Raw genomic sequence first — 19,890 nt, forward strand, 5'->3', positions numbered from 1 at the left:
AGAGTATGATTTTGTAAATTTTTTAAATTGATTCCGCTAGCTTTGTGTTTGTATCATACTCCAACAAAAAATAATTTTTGTTGTCTGTGTTCATGTTGAATTTAATGATTTTTTTTTTTTTTTTTTTTACAGGTAATGCATCTAGGATAATAATGAAATGCATGCCAAACTAATGCCTGTTATAACATGGTTTCATATATGTTATGGTCAATGGTAAGTTTCTAAAGTTTCTTCCTTTTCAATACAGTAAGTTGTGATGAGATGCACTATCTTGCATTTATTTATGGGTCATATTATGGAATCCATTGATAAAGAAAGCATATGCTATTTGATTTACAGCAATTTTAAATAAATTATAGAGATATAGAGACTATATGACCCGTGACTCTAAATATGATTAGATCACCTACACTTGGAAAAAAAATGTTTTTCTTTAGTTTATGCAAGGTTGACTTATTTTAAGCTACCACTTTATACTTTTATATGTTAATAATCTATCATCACATGTTAATTTTGTACCTCAAAAGTTGTAAACTGTATAGTGTTATAAGAACTTGACCTCATTGTTATTATATGTAAATGTTCTATTTGTGCTTTCCATTTTTATATGATTTGGTATTTCTGAATTATATACAGGTTTCTCCAACAACTGATGGTATCAAGTTTAATGAAGTTTACTGAAAATGGAATTATATCGATTTAGTGTTGTATTATCTTCATGGAGTTACATCATTACCTACTATCTTAAAAAATTAAAGTTTTCAATCATGGCAATATGGATCCACTAATGGATTTAACCATGAAAATGTAATATTAAAAGTTACTTCGCTTGCGCGGGATTGAGTATTGTTGTTGTAGAAGTTAATACGTACAAATTATGTAGCATTACGTACTAGATTTGTTATAACCACTTCCATTCTTAAGATGCTTTTCCTTTTATTTGTCAAGATTTTGTACTTTAAGACTTCATTTGTATTGCAACTTTTTATTGTCGTTTTTTTAAATTTTCAATTAAATATTGTTAGTTTTTTTATTTCATCCATGTTGAGCAAGTATGCTATTTTTTCTACACGTTGATTATAAAAATATCAAAATACACATCATAGTTAAATAACCATCGTCAAATAAAACTTATCATTCAATAAAATTTCCTTTAAAACCTCGTGTTAACACGGGTCCTTGAACTAGTTAAAAAGCATAATTAATATGTGTTAATTCCCTAATGACAATCTTTAAGTGGTAATTAGATTTTTTTTAAACATAAATAATTAATAATTAAATAATGAATAATAATAATAATAATAATAATAAAACAGCGTAGAAGTAACGGTGTTTGATTTTTTTTAGTTTATCGTTAACGTAGAACTCAAAGTCACTCGCGCACACAACTGAAAAAAAGAATGCAAGATCCAAACACCAAACCGCCAAACACGGCGTCCTCATTTCCGTTCAGGCCGTCACACCACCGTCGTGCACACTCGGAAGTCAACTTCCGGTTACCAGAAGACCTAGATCTGGCATCAGATTTCTTCGATGCACCTTCTGGAAGCTTCGAAGATATTGGATCTGAAGACGATTTGTTTTCTACTTACATGGACATTGAAAAACTCGGATCTAATGTGAATCACGCTCCGGAAACTGTACGGATCAACAATGCTTCTAATACCGGCAGTGAAAATGGAGCTTCCGATGATAATTACGCCGGTAGTGCTTGTGGCGAGGGTAGCGGTGATGGTGAAAAGACTAGTATGAAACCTAGACACGGATATAGTAATTCGGTAGATGGATCGAGTTTTTTTGGGAAAAGTATTGAAGCTAAGAAAGCAATGGCGCCTGATAAACTTGCTGAACTTTGGGCTGTTGATCCCAAACGAGCTAAGAGGTATATTTGTTTTTATTATAATTTTATTTATTATTATTATTATTGATTTATCTATTATTTATTGATGATGTGGAAATATGATTCATTGATAATGTTAGAATTAATACAGTCTAGTCAGAGAGGTGATGTGTAGTTTTGTAGTGTGTAAACATTTAGGAGGTGATGATATAATAGTAAGAGACGGAGGTTGGGATAAGGCTTATAACTATGATTGTTTATGACTTTATGAGCTAAAAGAAGAATCTGATTGGAGGTAATTTGAGGAAAATCGAACGGAAACGAACTACTGTCATTGAGTATTGACTTCATTCAACTTAGGCAGATCTCTGTAATGACTAATGAGACATTATTGTATTTCTACATAGCCAGCTTAAGATTTAGTTAGTACGAGTAATAATTACAGGAAAGTCATCCGTGGCGGGCCATGTTTTAGCCTATGTCTGGTTCACTTCTTGTTCAAGTGTATCACTTTTACAACACTTATAGCTTATCACTGTATCTGCCTAATAACCTCATTAGTTGTATACTTATATACTCTGCATAACTTTGAATTGATGCATTTGCTTTATGTGTCAACAAACATGCAATGATCAACTTTGTGTTTCTTGTTGCATTGTCAGATAGATAGGATGATACCCCGTATAACATTGATGTGGACCAATTTTGTATTTTAGTTGAAGTGTAAGATTATTTGCATATATGGAGGAATTATTGCGAAATTTGATTGATGCAATTCGACTTATGTTGGATCCTCACCTTGAGGACACGTGCTTTTAGGTAGGGATATTATAGGGAGTAGAATGGTATAATTTTTATGCTTGATTTGATTTTGGTTATTATAATTAAATATCTTGCTAGAGAAGCTAACTGCAGAAATTGATAAATCTGGATTGTTATCTTGATTGATCAACAAAATACGAATTACCAATATGCAATAGCAACTGTGTTCATAAGAAGCAACTAAAGTTGTGATTAAAACTATTTAAGCTTTTGTACTACACAGGATTATGGCAAATCGACAATCTGCTGCTCGTTCAAAGGAAAGGAAAGCCCGCTATATTACCGAGCTCGAGAGAAAAGTTCAGACCCTACAAACTGAAGCAACAACCCTTTCTGCACAATTGGCTCTCTATCAGGTGATCATTAATATACATTTCACTATAAAGTGATTCAGAATCACATAAATGTACTCAAAATATGTTAAATGTTGATGGTAACTCTTAACTAGAAATGTTGTTTTTTAGGTTTTTATCATTTCAGATAATCTCATGTTTATTTTCTTCATACAGAGGGATACTACTGGTCTTTCTTCTGAAAACACAGAACTTAAGCTCCGATTACAAGCTATGGAACAACAAGCGCAGTTACGTGATGGTAAGTTTTCATGTATTAATTTACCTTTCAGGGGTCTTTTTGACCAAGACCAAAAAATTCATCTGTTTTGACCCGTGCCCATTTTGCCATCTCTGATTTTTTCCAATTGATATTACAGCTTTGAATGAGGCGCTTAAGCAGGAAGTGGAAAGACTGAGAGTAGCAACGGGGGAAATAGCCAACTGTTCAGATGGTTACAATTTGGGCATGAACCATCTTCAATATAATCAAGCCAACTTCTTCAGAAACAAGAAACAAACAGAGCCGCCACAATACCAAATCGGCCACCACTCCAACATGTTAAAAAACCATCACTATCTTCTTGCAGCCGCCAACACCCAACAAGATCCTCTTGGCCATTTCCAGGGGCTTGATATCAGTAACAGAGGTGGTGGTCATCATCCTATAAAGTCAGAAGGTGTTTCTATATCTGCAAGTGAAAGCAGTGGTACATTTTAATTATATAAACGTTGTCCTTTTCGTGCACCTCAGTAGTAGCTATACGTATTGTCTTCTAAATTTAATTGATTTATTTATTTTTTACAAAATTAGTGATGTAATTATTTAATATTTAATTAACTAGTCCGTCAATTGTATCGGATGTTGTTTGTCGGGGTGATGGTGGTTTTGTCGTGTTTTGTTTGTAATTTTATTAACTCGTGTAACATTATGAATTTTGAAGTGTTTATTTGTTTACTGAACTCGATGAAATGGTATTCTTGTGTTATATCTTTTTACTTGTATAGCAGTTTTCAGTGTTTTGGAATGTATATATCTGTATTTTAGTTAATGATGTTACTCTGGCGTACGCGCCCATCCATCGTCTTACACTGACTTTGTTATTACATATTTAATTCCTTTGATACACATCGTACTCATCGTTTATGGGATCGCAACAATGTGTTCGTTAATGTGCCAGGTTATTAGTTTGAACAACCCAAACTTATGTTAATCCCCAGTACAGTGATATTCCACTTTTAGGATTGTATAGGAACCCGATCTACTGTCCACAAGGTGAGACCAAAAGTTGAAATAACAAAAAAAGTTCATTTTCTTTGGATTTTACTTCATCACATTATTCAAGCGATGAAACCCGACGAAAACTTAACCACATCCGCATAAATTCAACAAAAAGTATGAAAAGAATAGCCGAGGAGGCGAAGAAACAAACAATAATAAGAAATTGTGAAATAATAGACATTAGCCCAATTCAACTCCAAAAGCAGTGACAGAACTTGAAAAGTATTTTTGGGAGGGCGGAAGCTAAACCAGTATCGGATACAAGCATCAACATACTCATATTACATACGAAGATGAAAAATATTACAAGTCGGCTCGACGTCCTTTAAACCTTTAAAATTTAAATAGCTACTATTGTACAAGAATGTGAACTAAAAACAAACCATATACATTCAAGTGCTAAAAAATCAAACAGGGATTATATATAACATATATAGAACAGTATATCGAACTAATTTGGTATTAATGTGGCTTGGAATTTAATAAACTAACAACACTAAGTGAAGAAAAATAAAAGAAATTATATTAATAAACGCATGATTTGCATGTGTCAAAGTGATTTAATTTGGGATAATTAAAGTTAACTCGAGGGAAAATGTGTAGCTCTGATACCATGTAAAATAATAGACTTGAGCCCAATTCAAACACAAAAGTTAACTCAAGAGGATGAGTAACTCAAACTATTATAAGTATCACAATATTTAGTTAACTAGCGGATGTGGGATGAGTCATGAGAATGATATTACTCACTAATTTCACTACACTAATAATATTGGAAAACTTGTCACCGTAAGTTCATTAAATGCTCTTCAACACCAAGTGAACCGAGATTACGCTTTGTGTTTCCCACCACTACCCGAAAATGAGAATGAGGACGACATCTTAACTATTAGTTTACTTTTACATTTTTCTCTAAATATTCTTTTCGTTTAATTAATGTATATTTTAATTTTATTTCTAATGAAAACTAGAAAAAAATTCGACCGCGCGTTGCTGCGGTTGTATTCGACGCGCGGTCAAGTTTGAATATACGTTGTTTGGTACCTAATATATCTAGTAAGTTGGATTGTTTGTTGGACGTGTATGTATATGTATGTAATATAAACCGAAATATTTAGTGTTTTTTTAACGATGTCCGTTTCGCGTATAATTAGTCGCGTTGTATCCTTAAAATTATTTCGAGTTAAACGGTGGTCTCGGAAAAATTTAACTCGCACCGAGCGAGAATATAGGGTCCGTTATCTAGTGTTTTTTTAACGATATCCGTTTCGCATATAGTTAGTCTCGTTGGGTTTACCTGATTTTTTCGAGTTGAACGGTGGTCTCGGAAAAATTTAACTCGCACCGAGCAAGAAGATAGGGCCCGTTAAAAGTTCGGGTGAAAGTAGTTTATTTTATTTTAATAAAATTATATATTTATGCTTTATACCCCTAAAAAAGTGTAAACTTGAGGGGCCGTTTTGTAAATTGAGCAAAAGTTGAGGGACCCTTTGTAGTGTGGGGCCGTTTTGTAAATTGAGCGGAAGTTGAGGGATCCTTTGTAGTGTGAACGCAAACTCAAAACGACAGTTCGTTAAAACTGAAACGGCCAAAATTTGGCCGACATTTAGTGTGTAGGTAAAAATAAAAATAACAGTTCGTTAAAACTGAAACGACCAAAATTTGATAATGTTTCATATATTAATTAACGATATTTATTTATTTATTATTTATTCGATCCTTAAAAATGATCACGTGCATTCGTGCAACCCTTGACTCGTATCATCGTTTATCTGCTACCGTAGAAATAACGCAACTATCAGAGTACTGTTACACTACCACAGTGTCTAACACAACAAATGCCCCAAATTTTACCATCAATTCGCTCTTTAATCGCATCTCCTCTTTCTAATATTTCTCTAAACCCTAAATTAATCTCCAGATACACACCGCCAATATCTCAATTCAGCATATCTGTTAACCTTCATCGTACATCTCAATCAGTTTCATCCAGCAGTAGATCTAGGGTTTTATCAAGTATGTCTACCAATGGGGGTAACGCTGTAGCTCAATTCAATCTATCTCCAACCACTGCCCTCAAAATTCAAAAAGGGGATATCACTCGTTGGTTCATCGATAGCTCTTCCGATGCCATTGTATGTGTATATATATGAACGTATATGCATTAATTAAAATGTTTAATTGATATATTGTAATGGTGATTTTGTTTGTGTTATGCATAGGTCAATGCAGCAAACGAGCGGATGCTTGGCGGTGGTGGTGTTGATGGAGGTTAATAATAATTTATTACTATTAGTAACTATTTGTATATATTATGCTATTTTTTTATTCATGATGATTTTGCTTACAGTACTAACTACCTGATATGTATGATCAATGAATTTTTAATAAGTTCTATATCATCGGTAAATTTATAGTAAAAAAAAAACCTCACTTCTTTTCGTTTCTGTATGTATAGAGTAATAATTATAACTCAAATAGTAAAGCTTGATGTTGTATTGTTTGGTATTATGATAAAAAAAAAAACTGTATTTCTTGAAATAGCAATTGCTGCTTCATGATAACAAAGGTGTTAGTACCTTTATTTTATCAAAGGTGTAGATCGGATAATAATTTCTTCAATCACAACCCTTGATTTGTTGCTGCGAGAAACTCTACTTCTGCAGTTGATTGACCTACTGTGTCTTGCTTCTTTACACACCATGATATAATACAAGAACGAATACTAAAACAGTATTAATAGGTACTCTTCTTTTCGTCAACAGAACCACCCCAATCACTGTTTGAAAAACCAATGAGATAAAAGTTCTGACTTTGTTCGAACTTGACACCACAACTGAGAGTTCCTTCGATGTATGATATATCTTGTTTCGCTCCTCTTAAGTGAACTTCATTTAAAAAGATGCAATAAAATCATATACACCCTTTTTATTAACCATAAGAATAGGTTCTGACAAGCTTCTTGTGAATCCCAAGCTATGCGAGTGTTCATCTCTTTTGATGTACCAAGCTGTTGGTGCTTGCTTCAAGTCCTAAATAACCTTTTTGAGTGGGTATACGTTATCCTTCTTTCGTCTGACAATGAAGCCTTTAGGTTGCTCAATGTAGCTTTCTTCCTCCAATTTCACGTCCAAGTAAAATACTTTCCAACCCCTAATAGTTGATAAGTTATTAACAACCTTATGGTGTCTAAATGAGCGACCACAACCTATGTTTCATAATAATCAACACCAAAAATTTGAGCATACTTCTTGACGACAAGCCTTGCTATTTACTTGTTAATGGTGATATCAGCATTTAGCTTTGTTCAAGTAAAACCCATTTTTCTGGTTTTTTTGACTAATTACCATGTCTTGTTCTTGTAAATGATCGGCATCTTTTCCTGCACAAGACTGACTAATAAAATAAACAAACTCTAACTAAAGCTAAACACTTAGAAATGAAAGCAACCCACGTGACTGAAGCATGTTCTCAACAATTGTTAATAAATGTATGTAATTATGATAGCTATACACCGAGCTGCGGGGCCAGAATTGCGAACAGCATGTTATAACGTTCCTGAAGTTCGTCCAGGAGTTCGTTGTCCAACTGGAGAAGCTAGAATTACTCCGTATGTTTTTGAGACTTTGATCTATCATAATTATGTATGCTTTGTTTCATTGCGGGGCTCATATATTTAATGATTTTTACAGAGGATTCAAATTGCCTGCATCTCATGTGATTCACACTGTCGGACCTGTTTATGATGAAGATAGCAACGCTGCAGTCTCATTGAGCAATGCTTACAGGTATCTTTTTAGAGATTTGCGGTCACCTATTTAAATACACTTATTTCCTTTGCAAATGACATAATGTTAGTAACTGACTAACTGTGTATTAAATTTGGCCTGTCATGGGCTGGTTGGGGTTGCCACTTGCTAGTATTTCAACTCCATATTAATATCTCACATAACGTTTTACTGATTTTTGTTGTAAAAAGTTGATTTTTTTTTCCCCTTTCATATGGCTCTGTTTCAGTAATAGTCTGCGTGTTGCAAGAGAGAAGAATATTCAGTATGTCGCATTTCCTGCCATATCTTGTGGCGTGTATGGGTGAGTTGATACATTTCACATCTGAATGATACATATTAAGAAAAGTGAATTTTTTCTGCAATCTTCCGTAAAATCTTAAAACCAAGTGAAATGACCTGCAATGCAACAATGAATAACAGATGTATGTCTTAATCTTAAATCTTTGTTAAAGATACAAAGTAACTCTTCTAATATTCCTGTTGACCTGTTAATGTCAAAAGTTGACGTAAATTTTGCCACTTAAGTAAATGAATTGAAGTTCTGGGCTCTAGTATTTATATCTTAATCTTTATTTGGATTACAGTTCTACTAGTTATGAATGTAATAGAGTCGTAACTATCATTTCAGATATCCTTTTGATGACGCTGCTACTGTGGCCATATCTACAATAAAAGAGCATTGCAATGACATTAAAGAGGTAATAACGCCCCTAGAGTACGCTAGTTTTTCATATAAGCTTACTAGTTAACAATCAACACCTTTAGACCGTATGATTGTGTCGTATTTGCAGGTTCACTTTGTGCTTTTTTTGGATGATATATTTAACGTTTGGTTGAAAAAGGCTGAAGAGTTACTCCCATAGTATCGCATGCATTGACATTAAATATCTATCGTCCAAATCAAGTAATGTTAGTCTAGGTTGCTCTCTCAAATCTCCGTATCCTTTCATTTATTTGCTTTCTTGGTTGGTAATGTAGGTTTCAGGGCCACTTTTAGTTATCAACTTCAAAATTATTGGTATTAGCTACTTATCACCTGTTATAATTTCTCGTCCATGGTGTACTATTCATGAAGATTTAGATGCTTTTTACTACCTATTTCACATGAGTATGTTTTGTTTTTGGGATACTTGATTTGAATATGTTAAGGGAGTATCCAACTATGACTCGTTATTTACAAGGTGTACCATTTTGGTATATTGTGTGTACTTTCAGCGTTGGATATTCTATATATTCACTTCGTTTTACTTGTAGTTGTAATGCAATTAAAATTGTACGTGAATATGCATGTGCATCTATCCGTGATTTGGTGCATTTTCTGGTGGTGACATTAGTATTTTCCGACCGGTTTGCTCCAGATATGCTTCTGGTTGTTTAGGATTGTGGTGGTGTACCGGTCTTCTTAGGTGTAGTTTTTCTTGTCGGGGATTTGGTTGAGTTAACCTGGAGATACCCGGTTAGTCCATTGCTTTTAACTTACGAGAGGCGATTGTCTCTCGGGTTGCGACGGGCACTCGGCTCGTGCATCTCTTGAGGCCGACTCGAGGGTCGTTTCAGTTCCGTAAAAAACCACCCTATTTCCTTTTTTTGTGGAAAAACGATAAAACTTTTATATAAACTAAGAGTTTCTCAAAAACATGAAACCCCTAAAACTTATAAACTACAACATAACGAAAGCTCACGACATAATACGAATAAGGAGAACACAAAAACCACAAAACAAACAAATACACGACAAAAGCAAAACAAGAACAAAGAGGGTAACCAATCTACTTGTATTAACTAAATATTAGAATCCATTTAAACGAAATGTCAACATCCGAGACGGAGCCAATGAGGTCGAGTCAAACCACATTAGTGACATTTACACTTGTATTAATTTTGATAAATCCTCCAATCTATGCATCCAATCTATGCATCAAGTATTTGTATCATACACAAACACAAGTAGTTAAAAAATAGTTGACCATGAAAATATAACACGTTTTTTAGACCATTCCTTATCGTCCACCGATTTTCATTCAACTCTTTTCTTCTTATAAGTGCCACATCAACATAACCATTTTCACTATCATTTCAATAATCGCTCACTAAACACTACATATTCATCACTAGTCAATACCTACAAATACAGTTCACAATATCTGAAATGTACAAGTTACACAATACAAATTACTATTCATAAAACATTGGTTTTCACAAATACCATCAAACGACCATATGAGCAACATCACGAAACTTTCACAGCATACCATTTAACGAGATGATATCTATACCCATTAATACTTTGGCGGAGATTTTGGAGTTTCATGGAGCACTCACAACTATATAGTGAGTAATATTGGCAACTTTTTTGGCGAAAAAAGAGAATAGATTAATATTGCGGAATTTTCATCGAAAGATGAAAATGTGAATGTTACAAGACAGAGAATTGTATACCGATTCTCCAAAATTGAGGATAATTATGATCAAATTCAAACTATTCACGCTCTAAGCGTCTCGGACAAAGATCAAAGCCTCTGATAATTAAGTTGGAGTTGATGGGAACGGCATAACTTTCCATTTTAATCGACCGAACCATGAATTTCCAGCATGATAACTCTTACGCAAATAAAGCTTTGTTGCGCGAGATCCAGCTTTATATAGTCGCGGGTTCGCTTAAAGACCAAATTGCCCAAATACTAGCCGGTGGCCACTCACCACTAGTTTATTACAGTTACTACACACTCTCAGAGATCTCTAAAGCGGATCCATCTATTTTATTTGGGAGATGATCCTCACACACCACTTTTTGATCCATGTACACATAATAACCTATGTTACCCTTAATTATACTTACAATAATAATATACGTTTAACTCTCTAGGAGCATAACTGTGATTTTATGAAACAAAAGTGTAAATTGATCAAAAAGTGGTGTATGAGAATCACTCCCATTTTATTTTATTTACTGTATAAAATATTTGATTAAATAATAAATAATAATATAAGTATATGTATTATATTTTATATGACCGTCACTGGTGTCATCCGTGGGAGGTGATTCTCACTCACCACTTTTTAATCCATACACGTTTTTGTACCATAAACTTAGACCACTCCCTATGGTTCCATTATCCGTCATTACCCGCTCATTACCCGTAATGAACCATAGGCACTGCTTAGTTACCCGCGTTAGTTACCCGCACTCATCATGGATTTAATGGAAGAGTTTTGGTTAGTTATAGGAATTGTGGGTTCCAGTAGCTTTTTATTATTGGACTTGATGTTTTATTGCTTGTACGTTGTATATTAAGAGGAGTATTATTTTAGCCATGATAGGGAGTGTTTAGTTATGAGTTAGTTATAGGATATTGGTGTTGATGTGGCGCTGATGTGAAAGGTTAAGAAGATGAATAGTTTAGTTATGATAGGAAGTGGCCTATTGTATTCTTACATTTATCTAAAGAGCTGAAGTTTAATTATTATTCTTAACATAATTAAGGGTATGGATCAAAATGTACTGTGCTAGGATATGTAGGTAAAAAGCCCATGAGTTTCTACAATTTTCAATATTTAATTTAAAACCTTTGTTTATCACTGCATTAAATGGCGACTGAATGCCCATTCTGTTTCTAACCTTAAATTCCTTTGCATTCTACAACCCTAATTTCACTACTCTTTCATTATTCCTTCTTTTTAACATATCCACCAGGTATGATTTTCATTTTCATTTTTATATTTATTTATTTTTTGTTCAAACTGCAAGGTAGAAGAAGTTCCTGATGAACAAACAGGAAACTGTTTATTTACATATTAAGTTTTGTAATTTAAGTTAACTGTTTATAATAAGTAACTTGATTCTTACTCAAAACACTTCATATATTAAAACACATTAACCAATACAGTTCGTGTTGAAATACCAATTTGTACTAAAATAAATATTTTTTATTTTTTATTATTGTTATTTCAGTTAACGTTATTATTGTTTTAAGTAATAATTTGAAGTGGAAATTAGAAAGGTCTGTGAAATTCCACTTAAAATAGTTAGAGTTGGTGAGCTTTTGCTTTTCCAGCAGGCATTTGGGATGCTTAGAAAATGACCACTATAAATACATTTAAGTTGAAGGACCACTAGTACCAACCCAATTTATTTTCTTCCATATAGATTTTCATAAAATTCTGTTGAATAATAGGAAAAAAACTTTTTAAGTATTGTGAATCCAATAGTTATAGAAACTCTAACAAACCTAAGCTCACAATCGGGCAGGACTATACTAGCGAGCCTAACATAATCTGTTGTTTAACACTCCTCACAGTTGGAACGGCGAAATCTCGAAAGTCCGAGACGGTAAGAGCACTAATAAATGAACAAGTATTGTAACTTTTTCTTATTTGTTGCATACTCGTCGATTTAGTTGCATATTGCTTAACAGTGGTTTGTTTTGCCCAAGGATGAAACCGTATTTGGTAGACAATTGTTATTGATGACAATAATGTTTTTCAATGCTACAAAAAAAGTTTTTATTCATTTTTTAGGGATTAGAACCTAGTCAATCTAGGTGGTTCATCCCTGATTAGGTTGCAGAGGGTTGCCTGAAATTAAGAATAATAGAATAGAAAAAAAAGATAGATGCATGTTACCTTGATAAAAAACAAATATTCAAAGGTTGACTACTATGCATAAACAAGGAAAATTTAGTATCAACCAAACTTAATGATTTGGTTACGCATATGTTTGCATGCTCATATGTGATTTGGTAAAGGATAAAAGAAAAAATATGTTGTGGCAGACAGAAAGTGATAAGTGTTTGGGGTTTTAGTTTGTTTATATTGTAGTATGAGACGAGGAAGTAGATAGATTTGGTGGGGTGGTATAGAGACAACAACACGTGGCGGCAGACTAGATCTCGAGATCAGACCCGCTCTAATACCATGTTAAATGATTAGACAACCCCCATATGTAATTGTGTATTATTAACCCCACTATTTTTTAGAATACATCGAAACCTAGAAACCATAAATAAACCTTAACGGACATAAGCCCGCAATCGGCTCTATTCTAATCTATCATCTAACAAATTCATATGGTATGTTTTAGTGTCCTTATTGTATCCTAACAAAACATGATTGTTTCATAATAGGGAAAAAAAACTAGCCTAGTACAATTTTTAAGATCCAAGAAATGCTACTACATAAACACTGTATCAGAAGCTTGTTTGTCTTCATATAAATACACAACAAATATCTTATCACTAATAATGACTATATTTAAAGATGTACAATTATTATAATAATCTTACATCGTGTTTGATTAAACGGAATGATTAAATGTTGAATGGCTTAAAAGATGAATAATTCAAAAGTTCTCATTGAACTTCGGTCCGAATGACAATAACATTTTTGTAAACACTCAAAATAATGTAAAATTACCGTATTACATTTTTACATTAATGATAAAAGAAAATAGTCGTTTGATAATTGTTCCATATATAATTTAAGAAAGGTATTAAAGGAAAATGGAAGTGTTGAACGGTAAGAGAGTTTTTTACTCAGCATCGTCACACATTGAATGTTGATGGGGTTCATTCAGGGTTAATCAAACACCAATAGCCTTAGCTACATATAAAGGAGTATATATTAAGGAGTTTGTAATAATTTGATGTATGCTGCTAACAACGCCTAAGTTAAGTGTGTTACAAAAATAAAGCATTTTTAGTTGTTAATTTTATTGATATATGCATCAAGCATCTCATACTTTGTGAAGGTGGTGGCACCAAACTTTGTGTCCCTAACAATTGTTTTTTTCATTGTCTATACTCTTAATTTACAGAAGTAGTGTTCTATAATTCTGTTGCTGCATACAAATGTTAATGCCATATTTTCTGAAGTTGTTTAGCTTATTTATTTATTTATTTCATTTTTTTAGGATGATTTTATATTCGTTAGAAGGGACCATTTTCTAGATGGAAGGTGTAGTTTCATTGTAACAAGATCTGGTTTAGTTTTTGGATATATCTTCTTGCCTAATTTAACATAAGTACATCTTCATTAACCAAAATTTGGCCACTTTGGTAGGAATTTTAATTCTCAACAACCCACATGTAGGCATATTGTGTATGTTTTTAACTTCTTATTATATATTATATTACATATTACATATTATATATTATATGTGCATAAGAGAGATAGGTAAATTCCAAATTTGTCCTTGAAAGTTGCATTGAATTGTGGTCACAATTTAGATGTAGTGATAAACTGATAATGCAATTTTGCTGTTAAGTCATGTGATTTTGGTTTGCCTGTTTCTGAACATTCTCTTGTTTTGCTTCTAATCTGGTTCATGTGAACTTGTATTTATATATTCATTGAAATTAGTTACCACCACTTGAGTACAATCTTCTTTAATTTATTGTTTGATTTTAGTGAGGTTTGTGTTCAGCCTCCACTTGTTATTTTATTAATTTAAATTTGTGATTCTTATGTTTTTATTCTTTTTGTCAAAGGACAATCTTTTTGATTGGATTTTCATCATGATGTACTACTGCTTGATAACCTTTAAATTATTTTACTTTTTTTTAAAAAAAAAAAAAAAAATGGGTAATTTTAAGAACTTGGTTCATCAAGCTGTTTTCATTTTTCTTGAGATCAAATCTAGTGGGTCACTATTGTTGGGTTGCTATCACTTGATGTTACTTTCATTAGTCTTTTAATAATTATCCTCATGTTTGTTTAAAGTTTTGTAATAGTTTTTCTAACAAAAATGCAAACTTGTATTTGTTTTGTTGCAGCTGGGATCTGCATTTAGCTTGTTTCATAATCATCACTTTAAAGGAAATATGTATTTCTGAGAAACATGGATCTTGAAGACAAAAAAATTTCTGGAAATGCTAAGGTTAGCTCACCAAATTTTGTAATTATTGAATGTGTATATAAAGTAATTGGCTTTTGGTTGCCATTAAAACCCCATATCCTAAATTGTAAAGATGAATGCAAGAATCTTTAAATTGTAAAGATAAATGCAAGAATCTTTAATTGTAAAGAATGCCATAAAGATACAATCTTTTCATGGTTTGTGAGTAAATAATTATACGTATTTTAAAATTTAAATTGATTCAGAAGGATTCTTGGAGAACAACATTGCTGTTAGCTTACCAGAGTCTCGGTGTAGTTTACGGAGACCTCAGCATTTCGCCTATTTATGTCTACAAAAGCACATTTGCAGATGATATTCATCATTCAGAAACAAATGAAGAGATATTTGGCGTGCTTTCATTTGTTTTCTGGACTTTAACTTTAGTCCCTTTGTTCAAATACGTGTTCATTGTTCTTCGAGCTGATGATAATGGTGAAGGTAAGCAACTTTAGTTTATTAAAGTAAACAATGTGCTCTATCTTTTTGTAAGATTTAAGAATTTTCATTGTATATTTAATTTATTGTGTACTAAAAGTTAAACTGATTATAGTTGGATAATGATTTTTTTTTTTTTTGGTAATACGCATAAACTTTGCATTAAAGTACATCAAATGAAACTTTTTAACGAAGAAGTATCCATTATTTCTAACTGGTTTCTTTAAAGGCCGGTTAATATGTGCATGTTGGGTAATGGGTCAAAAGGGGATGGAACATAAACCCATTAGATAAAGGGAATGGGTTGAAATTACCACCTCTATTTCTTTTAATGTAGTGTTTTTAGCAATTGAGATTCAAGACCATTATTGTTGAATATATAGGTGGAACTTTTGCTCTTTATTCTTCTATATGTCGACATGCGAAAGTAAGCCTACTACCAAACCGACAAATTGCTGATGAATCACTCTCAACGTATAAACTCAAACAACCTCCAGAAAGTGAAAATAGCTCAAAAGTGAAAATGTTGCTCGAAAAGCACAAAACTTTGCATACAGCTTTACTAATCTTGGTTCTTCTTGGTACTTGTATGGTAATCGGAGATGGATTACTTACTCCAGCCATATCTGGTAAATACAAAAACTTAATTTTTTTTTATATATTTTTCTAGAAAAGAAAATACAGAATCTTCTTATTGAGCTTTGTGTGTCGTCCCTTGTTTACTTTTTACATTTTAACGTAATATGTTTTTTACATTTTACAGTTTTTTCGGCGGTTTCTGGGCTTGAGTTATCAATGTCTAAAGAACACCATGAATGTGAGTTCACCCATTATTATTATTTGTGATCCATTATATTTTAGTATTTATATCTGAAAAAATGATGCTTTTTATGTTTGACATAGACCCTCACAGTTAAACTTTGACTATGAGTCTATTTGGCTTTTGAAACTGATTATTTGGTTTATATGTCAATAAGTCAACTATTTTTATTCTAAGATTATTTTTTTTTCATTCGCAGATGCCGTGATACCGATTACCTGTTTCATATTAGTGTGCCTATTTGCGCTCCAACATTATGGCACACATCGAGTGGGTCTGTTTTTTGCTCCAATAGTTCTGTTGTGGTTGTTATGCATCAGTGGACTTGGATTATACAATATATTTTATTGGGACCCACATGTTTACAAAGCACTTTCGCCCTATTATATGTATAAGTTTTTGAAGAAGACAAAGAAAAGAGGGTGGATGTCTTTGGGAGGCATTTTGCTGTGCATCACAGGCAAGTTATCTAAAATTTACTACATATTGGTGTTTAGTTAGGTACTGTTTGACTTTCAGGGTCAAACAAAATCTAAAATTTATGGTGTTTGCAGGATCGGAAGCAATGTTTGCTGATCTTGGTCACTTCTCATATTCTGCAATTCAGGTACATTTTCCTGTACATGTGGGATCAAAATCGTTTTCTTTCTTTTTTTTTTCACTTTTGAATTCATCCACGTTTTCTCATTTGGTATTACTGGCTAGTGACACTTTTTACTGCTTACTTTTGAATAGGTCAATATGGATTAAATAGGGAGCGAGTGTATATTTTACGTGTACAACTTTAGTTGAATTTTTTTAATGTTCGGATCATTATCGTAATATAGTTTCCAAAGTTGTAAAAATTGTTAATCGGGGATTAATCAGCCTGGACCAGGACCTTGCAGCGATTAATCGGCCAAAATGGGGATTAATTGGATTTGACCAACTTTGACCGATTTTGACCCAATAAATTCGAATCTGACCGACAAAACTGACTTTTGACCGCTTTTGACCTTTTGCAGATTGCTTTCACCTTCCTTGTATATCCTGCACTAATACTAGGTTACATGGGACAAGCCGCTTACTTGTCAAAACATCACCAAATGACACACAATATTAGCTATTATGTTTCGGTGCCAGGTATTCTTTTAAATTACATTTCTCAATCTTTTTAGACTTAAAATCTTTGAAAATATTAAGTACTGGTAAATAACACGCGGTTATAATGTACATAAGCAGAAAGTGTAAGGTGGCCGGTGCTTGTTATTGCTATTCTTGCGTCTGTTGTCGGGAGTCAAGCAATCATAAGTGGAACATTCTCGATCATTAACCAGAGTCAATCATTAGGTTGTTTTCCGAGAGTTAAGGTTGTTCATACATCTGACAAGAAACACGGTCAGATTTACATACCGGAGATCAACTGGATACTCATGATCCTATGCATTGCTGTCACCATTGGATTCAGGGATACAAAACACATGGGAAACGCATCAGGTTCGTAACTTCATTTTGTTCATCTTAAAATGAACTTATCTTCTAGCTTATAGTAGTGTTGCGGAACTTGGAATTACTCGCCGAGTACTCGGTTTTTGCAAGTCGCTCAAACTTGGTCAAACTCGGGATTGCACGGATATCGGTCAAAAATCAGCCAAAATTTGGTCAAAGTCAAACTTAGTCAACATCCGAGTACCCGAGTACTCCCTAAAGAGTCCGACCGAGTACTCTCGAGTAGCGATTTTTCCAACCTTGGTTTATAGTTTACACTCCATTTAACCAAAGAGATCGATTATTATTGTGTATTGATATTGTATTTTGACTTTGACAGGATTGGCAGTTATGGCGGTAATGCTCGTTACAACTTGCTTGATGTCATTAGTGATTATTCTTTGTTGGCATAAACCTCCGATTTTGGCTCTTTGTTTCCTACTATTCTTCGGGTCAATCGAATTACTCTATTTCTCGGCTTCTTTAGTCAAGTTTCGTGAAGGTGCATGGCTCCCACTTCTCTTAGCACTATTTCTCGTTACCGTAATGTTCGTTTGGCACTACGCGACTACCAAAAAGTACGAATATGATCTTCAAAATAAGGTCTCGTTAGAATGGTTACTAGCTTTAGGTCCAAGTTTAGGTATGTCTAGGGTCCCCGGGATCGGGCTCGTGTTTACGGATCTCACATCGGGTATACCGGCTAACTTTTCACGGTTCGTGACTAATCTTCCTGCGTTTCACTGTATTTTGGTGTTTGTGTGTGTGAAATCTGTACCTGTTCCTTTTGTTCCTAGAGCTGAGAGGTACCTTATGGGTCGAGTGGGACCCGCGAGTCTTAGGTCGTATAGGTGTATTGTACGGTATGGGTATCGTGATGTTCATCAGGATGTTGATTCGTTTGAATCTGAACTTGCGAACCGGATCGCTGACTTTATCCGTTATGACTGGTCCCGCCCTGAACTCACTACTGATCCAGGTAACTTTTTCATATGATTAATGCTCATGAGGAGTCACTTGACCCATGAATGGGTCATGTATGGGTCAATTTTGTCATACCTTAATTTGCATCCATCTTAATGGATGTCTATGTTAATATATTTTGATCTTATCAAATTTGGTTGACAAAATTACGCGGACAATCCCTGTTGCGAGGCCAGTCCCTAAACTTTTTTTTTTGTGTGGACAGTCCTCGTGGTTTGTCAAGTATGTCGCTTTTAAAACCCACATCCAAAGACGCCTTATATAAAAAATATAGTGTACGAACGTACATCTAACTTTCTTAAACATGGCCCACCATGCAGGTAACGAAGATAACGGGCTACCATCAAGCAGATCGTCAGGGGAATATCGGCTTGCCGTAATAGGAAACTCAGACTTTTCGACATCTCGGCCTTTTGAATCAGAACAAAGTATGCAACAAGTTAGTGTATCTGTCGGGTTTTCAACAATCGAGAGCGTAACGGGCATAATCGAAAATGACCCGCAACTAAAAAGGAGGGTAACATTTGCCATTGATGATCACAATGATTCTGACGATCCAAAAGACGTGCAGATGAGAGAAGAACTTAACGATTTATTTGATGCTCAACAAAGTGGAACTGCATTTATACTTGGCCACTCGCACGTGAAAGCAACACAAGGATCGTCGGTTTTTAAGAGGTTAGCGATTAATTTTGCGTATAATTTTCTTAGACGAAATTGTAGGGGACCGGATGTGGTGCTAAAGGTGCCTCCAGCATCTTTGTTAGAAGTTGGCATGGTTTATGTTGTATAAAACTTATTAATACAAATCATCTTGATTTATATATGATTGTACATTTCTCTCTGATAATGGATGTTATCAAATTGCAGTTGTTATATGTTCTTTGATATGTTAAGTAGCAATAATTACTTACATAATTTCGGCGGCCTCTTGCTATAGCCACACTTCATCACTAGTTTTAAATGATAGTGATGATTGATTGGACTTTTTGACATTCGAGGAGATCACGCAGTAAATACATGATATTAAAATATAGATAAAATCTATGGAACAAAACGAGTCGAGCTTTGGCCAAATTACCTACAAATAGGTCGCCCTTACCATATTACCAAAGGGTCGACCCTTACCCAAATTTCCAAACGGGTCAACCTTTAACCATATTACCATTACCCTTGTTACCAAGCGGGTCGACCCTTGCTCAAATTGCCAAACATGTCGATC

General features: G+C 33.9%; 3 protein-coding genes and 1 long non-coding RNA gene across 4 annotated transcripts; all 4 read left to right on the forward strand.

The window, feature by feature from the left end:
• Positions 1-111: 111 nt before the first annotated feature.
• LOC139839686 (uncharacterized) lies at positions 112-947 on the forward strand. The gene is made up of 2 exons (XR_011757027.1): positions 112-213; positions 637-947. It is a non-coding gene; the product is annotated as an uncharacterized lncRNA (long non-coding RNA).
• A 429-nt stretch (positions 948-1,376) lies between these two features.
• LOC139840384 (transcription factor RF2b-like) lies at positions 1,377-3,957 on the forward strand. Its single transcript, XM_071830656.1, has 4 exons — positions 1,377-1,882; positions 2,886-3,018; positions 3,172-3,256; positions 3,375-3,957. Exons 1-4 carry the CDS (start codon positions 1,401-1,403, stop codon positions 3,713-3,715), a joined length of 1,041 nt encoding a protein of 346 aa, XP_071686757.1. The 5' UTR covers positions 1,377-1,400; the 3' UTR covers positions 3,716-3,957.
• Positions 3,958-6,040: 2,083 nt separating this feature from the next.
• Positions 6,041-9,273, forward strand: LOC139840063 (uncharacterized). Its single transcript, XM_071830285.1, has 7 exons — positions 6,041-6,411; positions 6,499-6,547; positions 7,784-7,886; positions 7,969-8,064; positions 8,294-8,368; positions 8,696-8,765; positions 8,859-9,273. The coding sequence occupies exons 1-7, from the start codon at positions 6,115-6,117 to the stop codon at positions 8,928-8,930; spliced, it is 762 nt and encodes a 253-aa protein (XP_071686386.1). The 5' UTR covers positions 6,041-6,114; the 3' UTR covers positions 8,931-9,273.
• Positions 9,274-14,040: 4,767 nt separating this feature from the next.
• On the forward strand, positions 14,041-19,538 carry LOC139839950 (potassium transporter 2-like). Its single transcript, XM_071830167.1, has 11 exons — positions 14,041-14,163; positions 14,838-14,941; positions 15,169-15,400; positions 15,781-16,026; positions 16,161-16,214; positions 16,417-16,677; positions 16,772-16,824; positions 17,222-17,339; positions 17,439-17,693; positions 18,025-18,663; positions 18,989-19,538. Exons 2-11 carry the CDS (start codon positions 14,903-14,905, stop codon positions 19,459-19,461), a joined length of 2,370 nt encoding a protein of 789 aa, XP_071686268.1. The 5' UTR covers positions 14,041-14,163; positions 14,838-14,902; the 3' UTR covers positions 19,462-19,538.
• The last annotated feature ends 352 nt before the right edge of the window (positions 19,539-19,890 follow it).

The sequence above is a fragment of the Rutidosis leptorrhynchoides genome, chromosome 4 (genome assembly GCF_046630445.1).
Source record: "Rutidosis leptorrhynchoides isolate AG116_Rl617_1_P2 chromosome 4, CSIRO_AGI_Rlap_v1, whole genome shotgun sequence".
Lineage (NCBI taxonomy): Eukaryota > Viridiplantae > Streptophyta > Magnoliopsida > Asterales > Asteraceae > Rutidosis > Rutidosis leptorrhynchoides.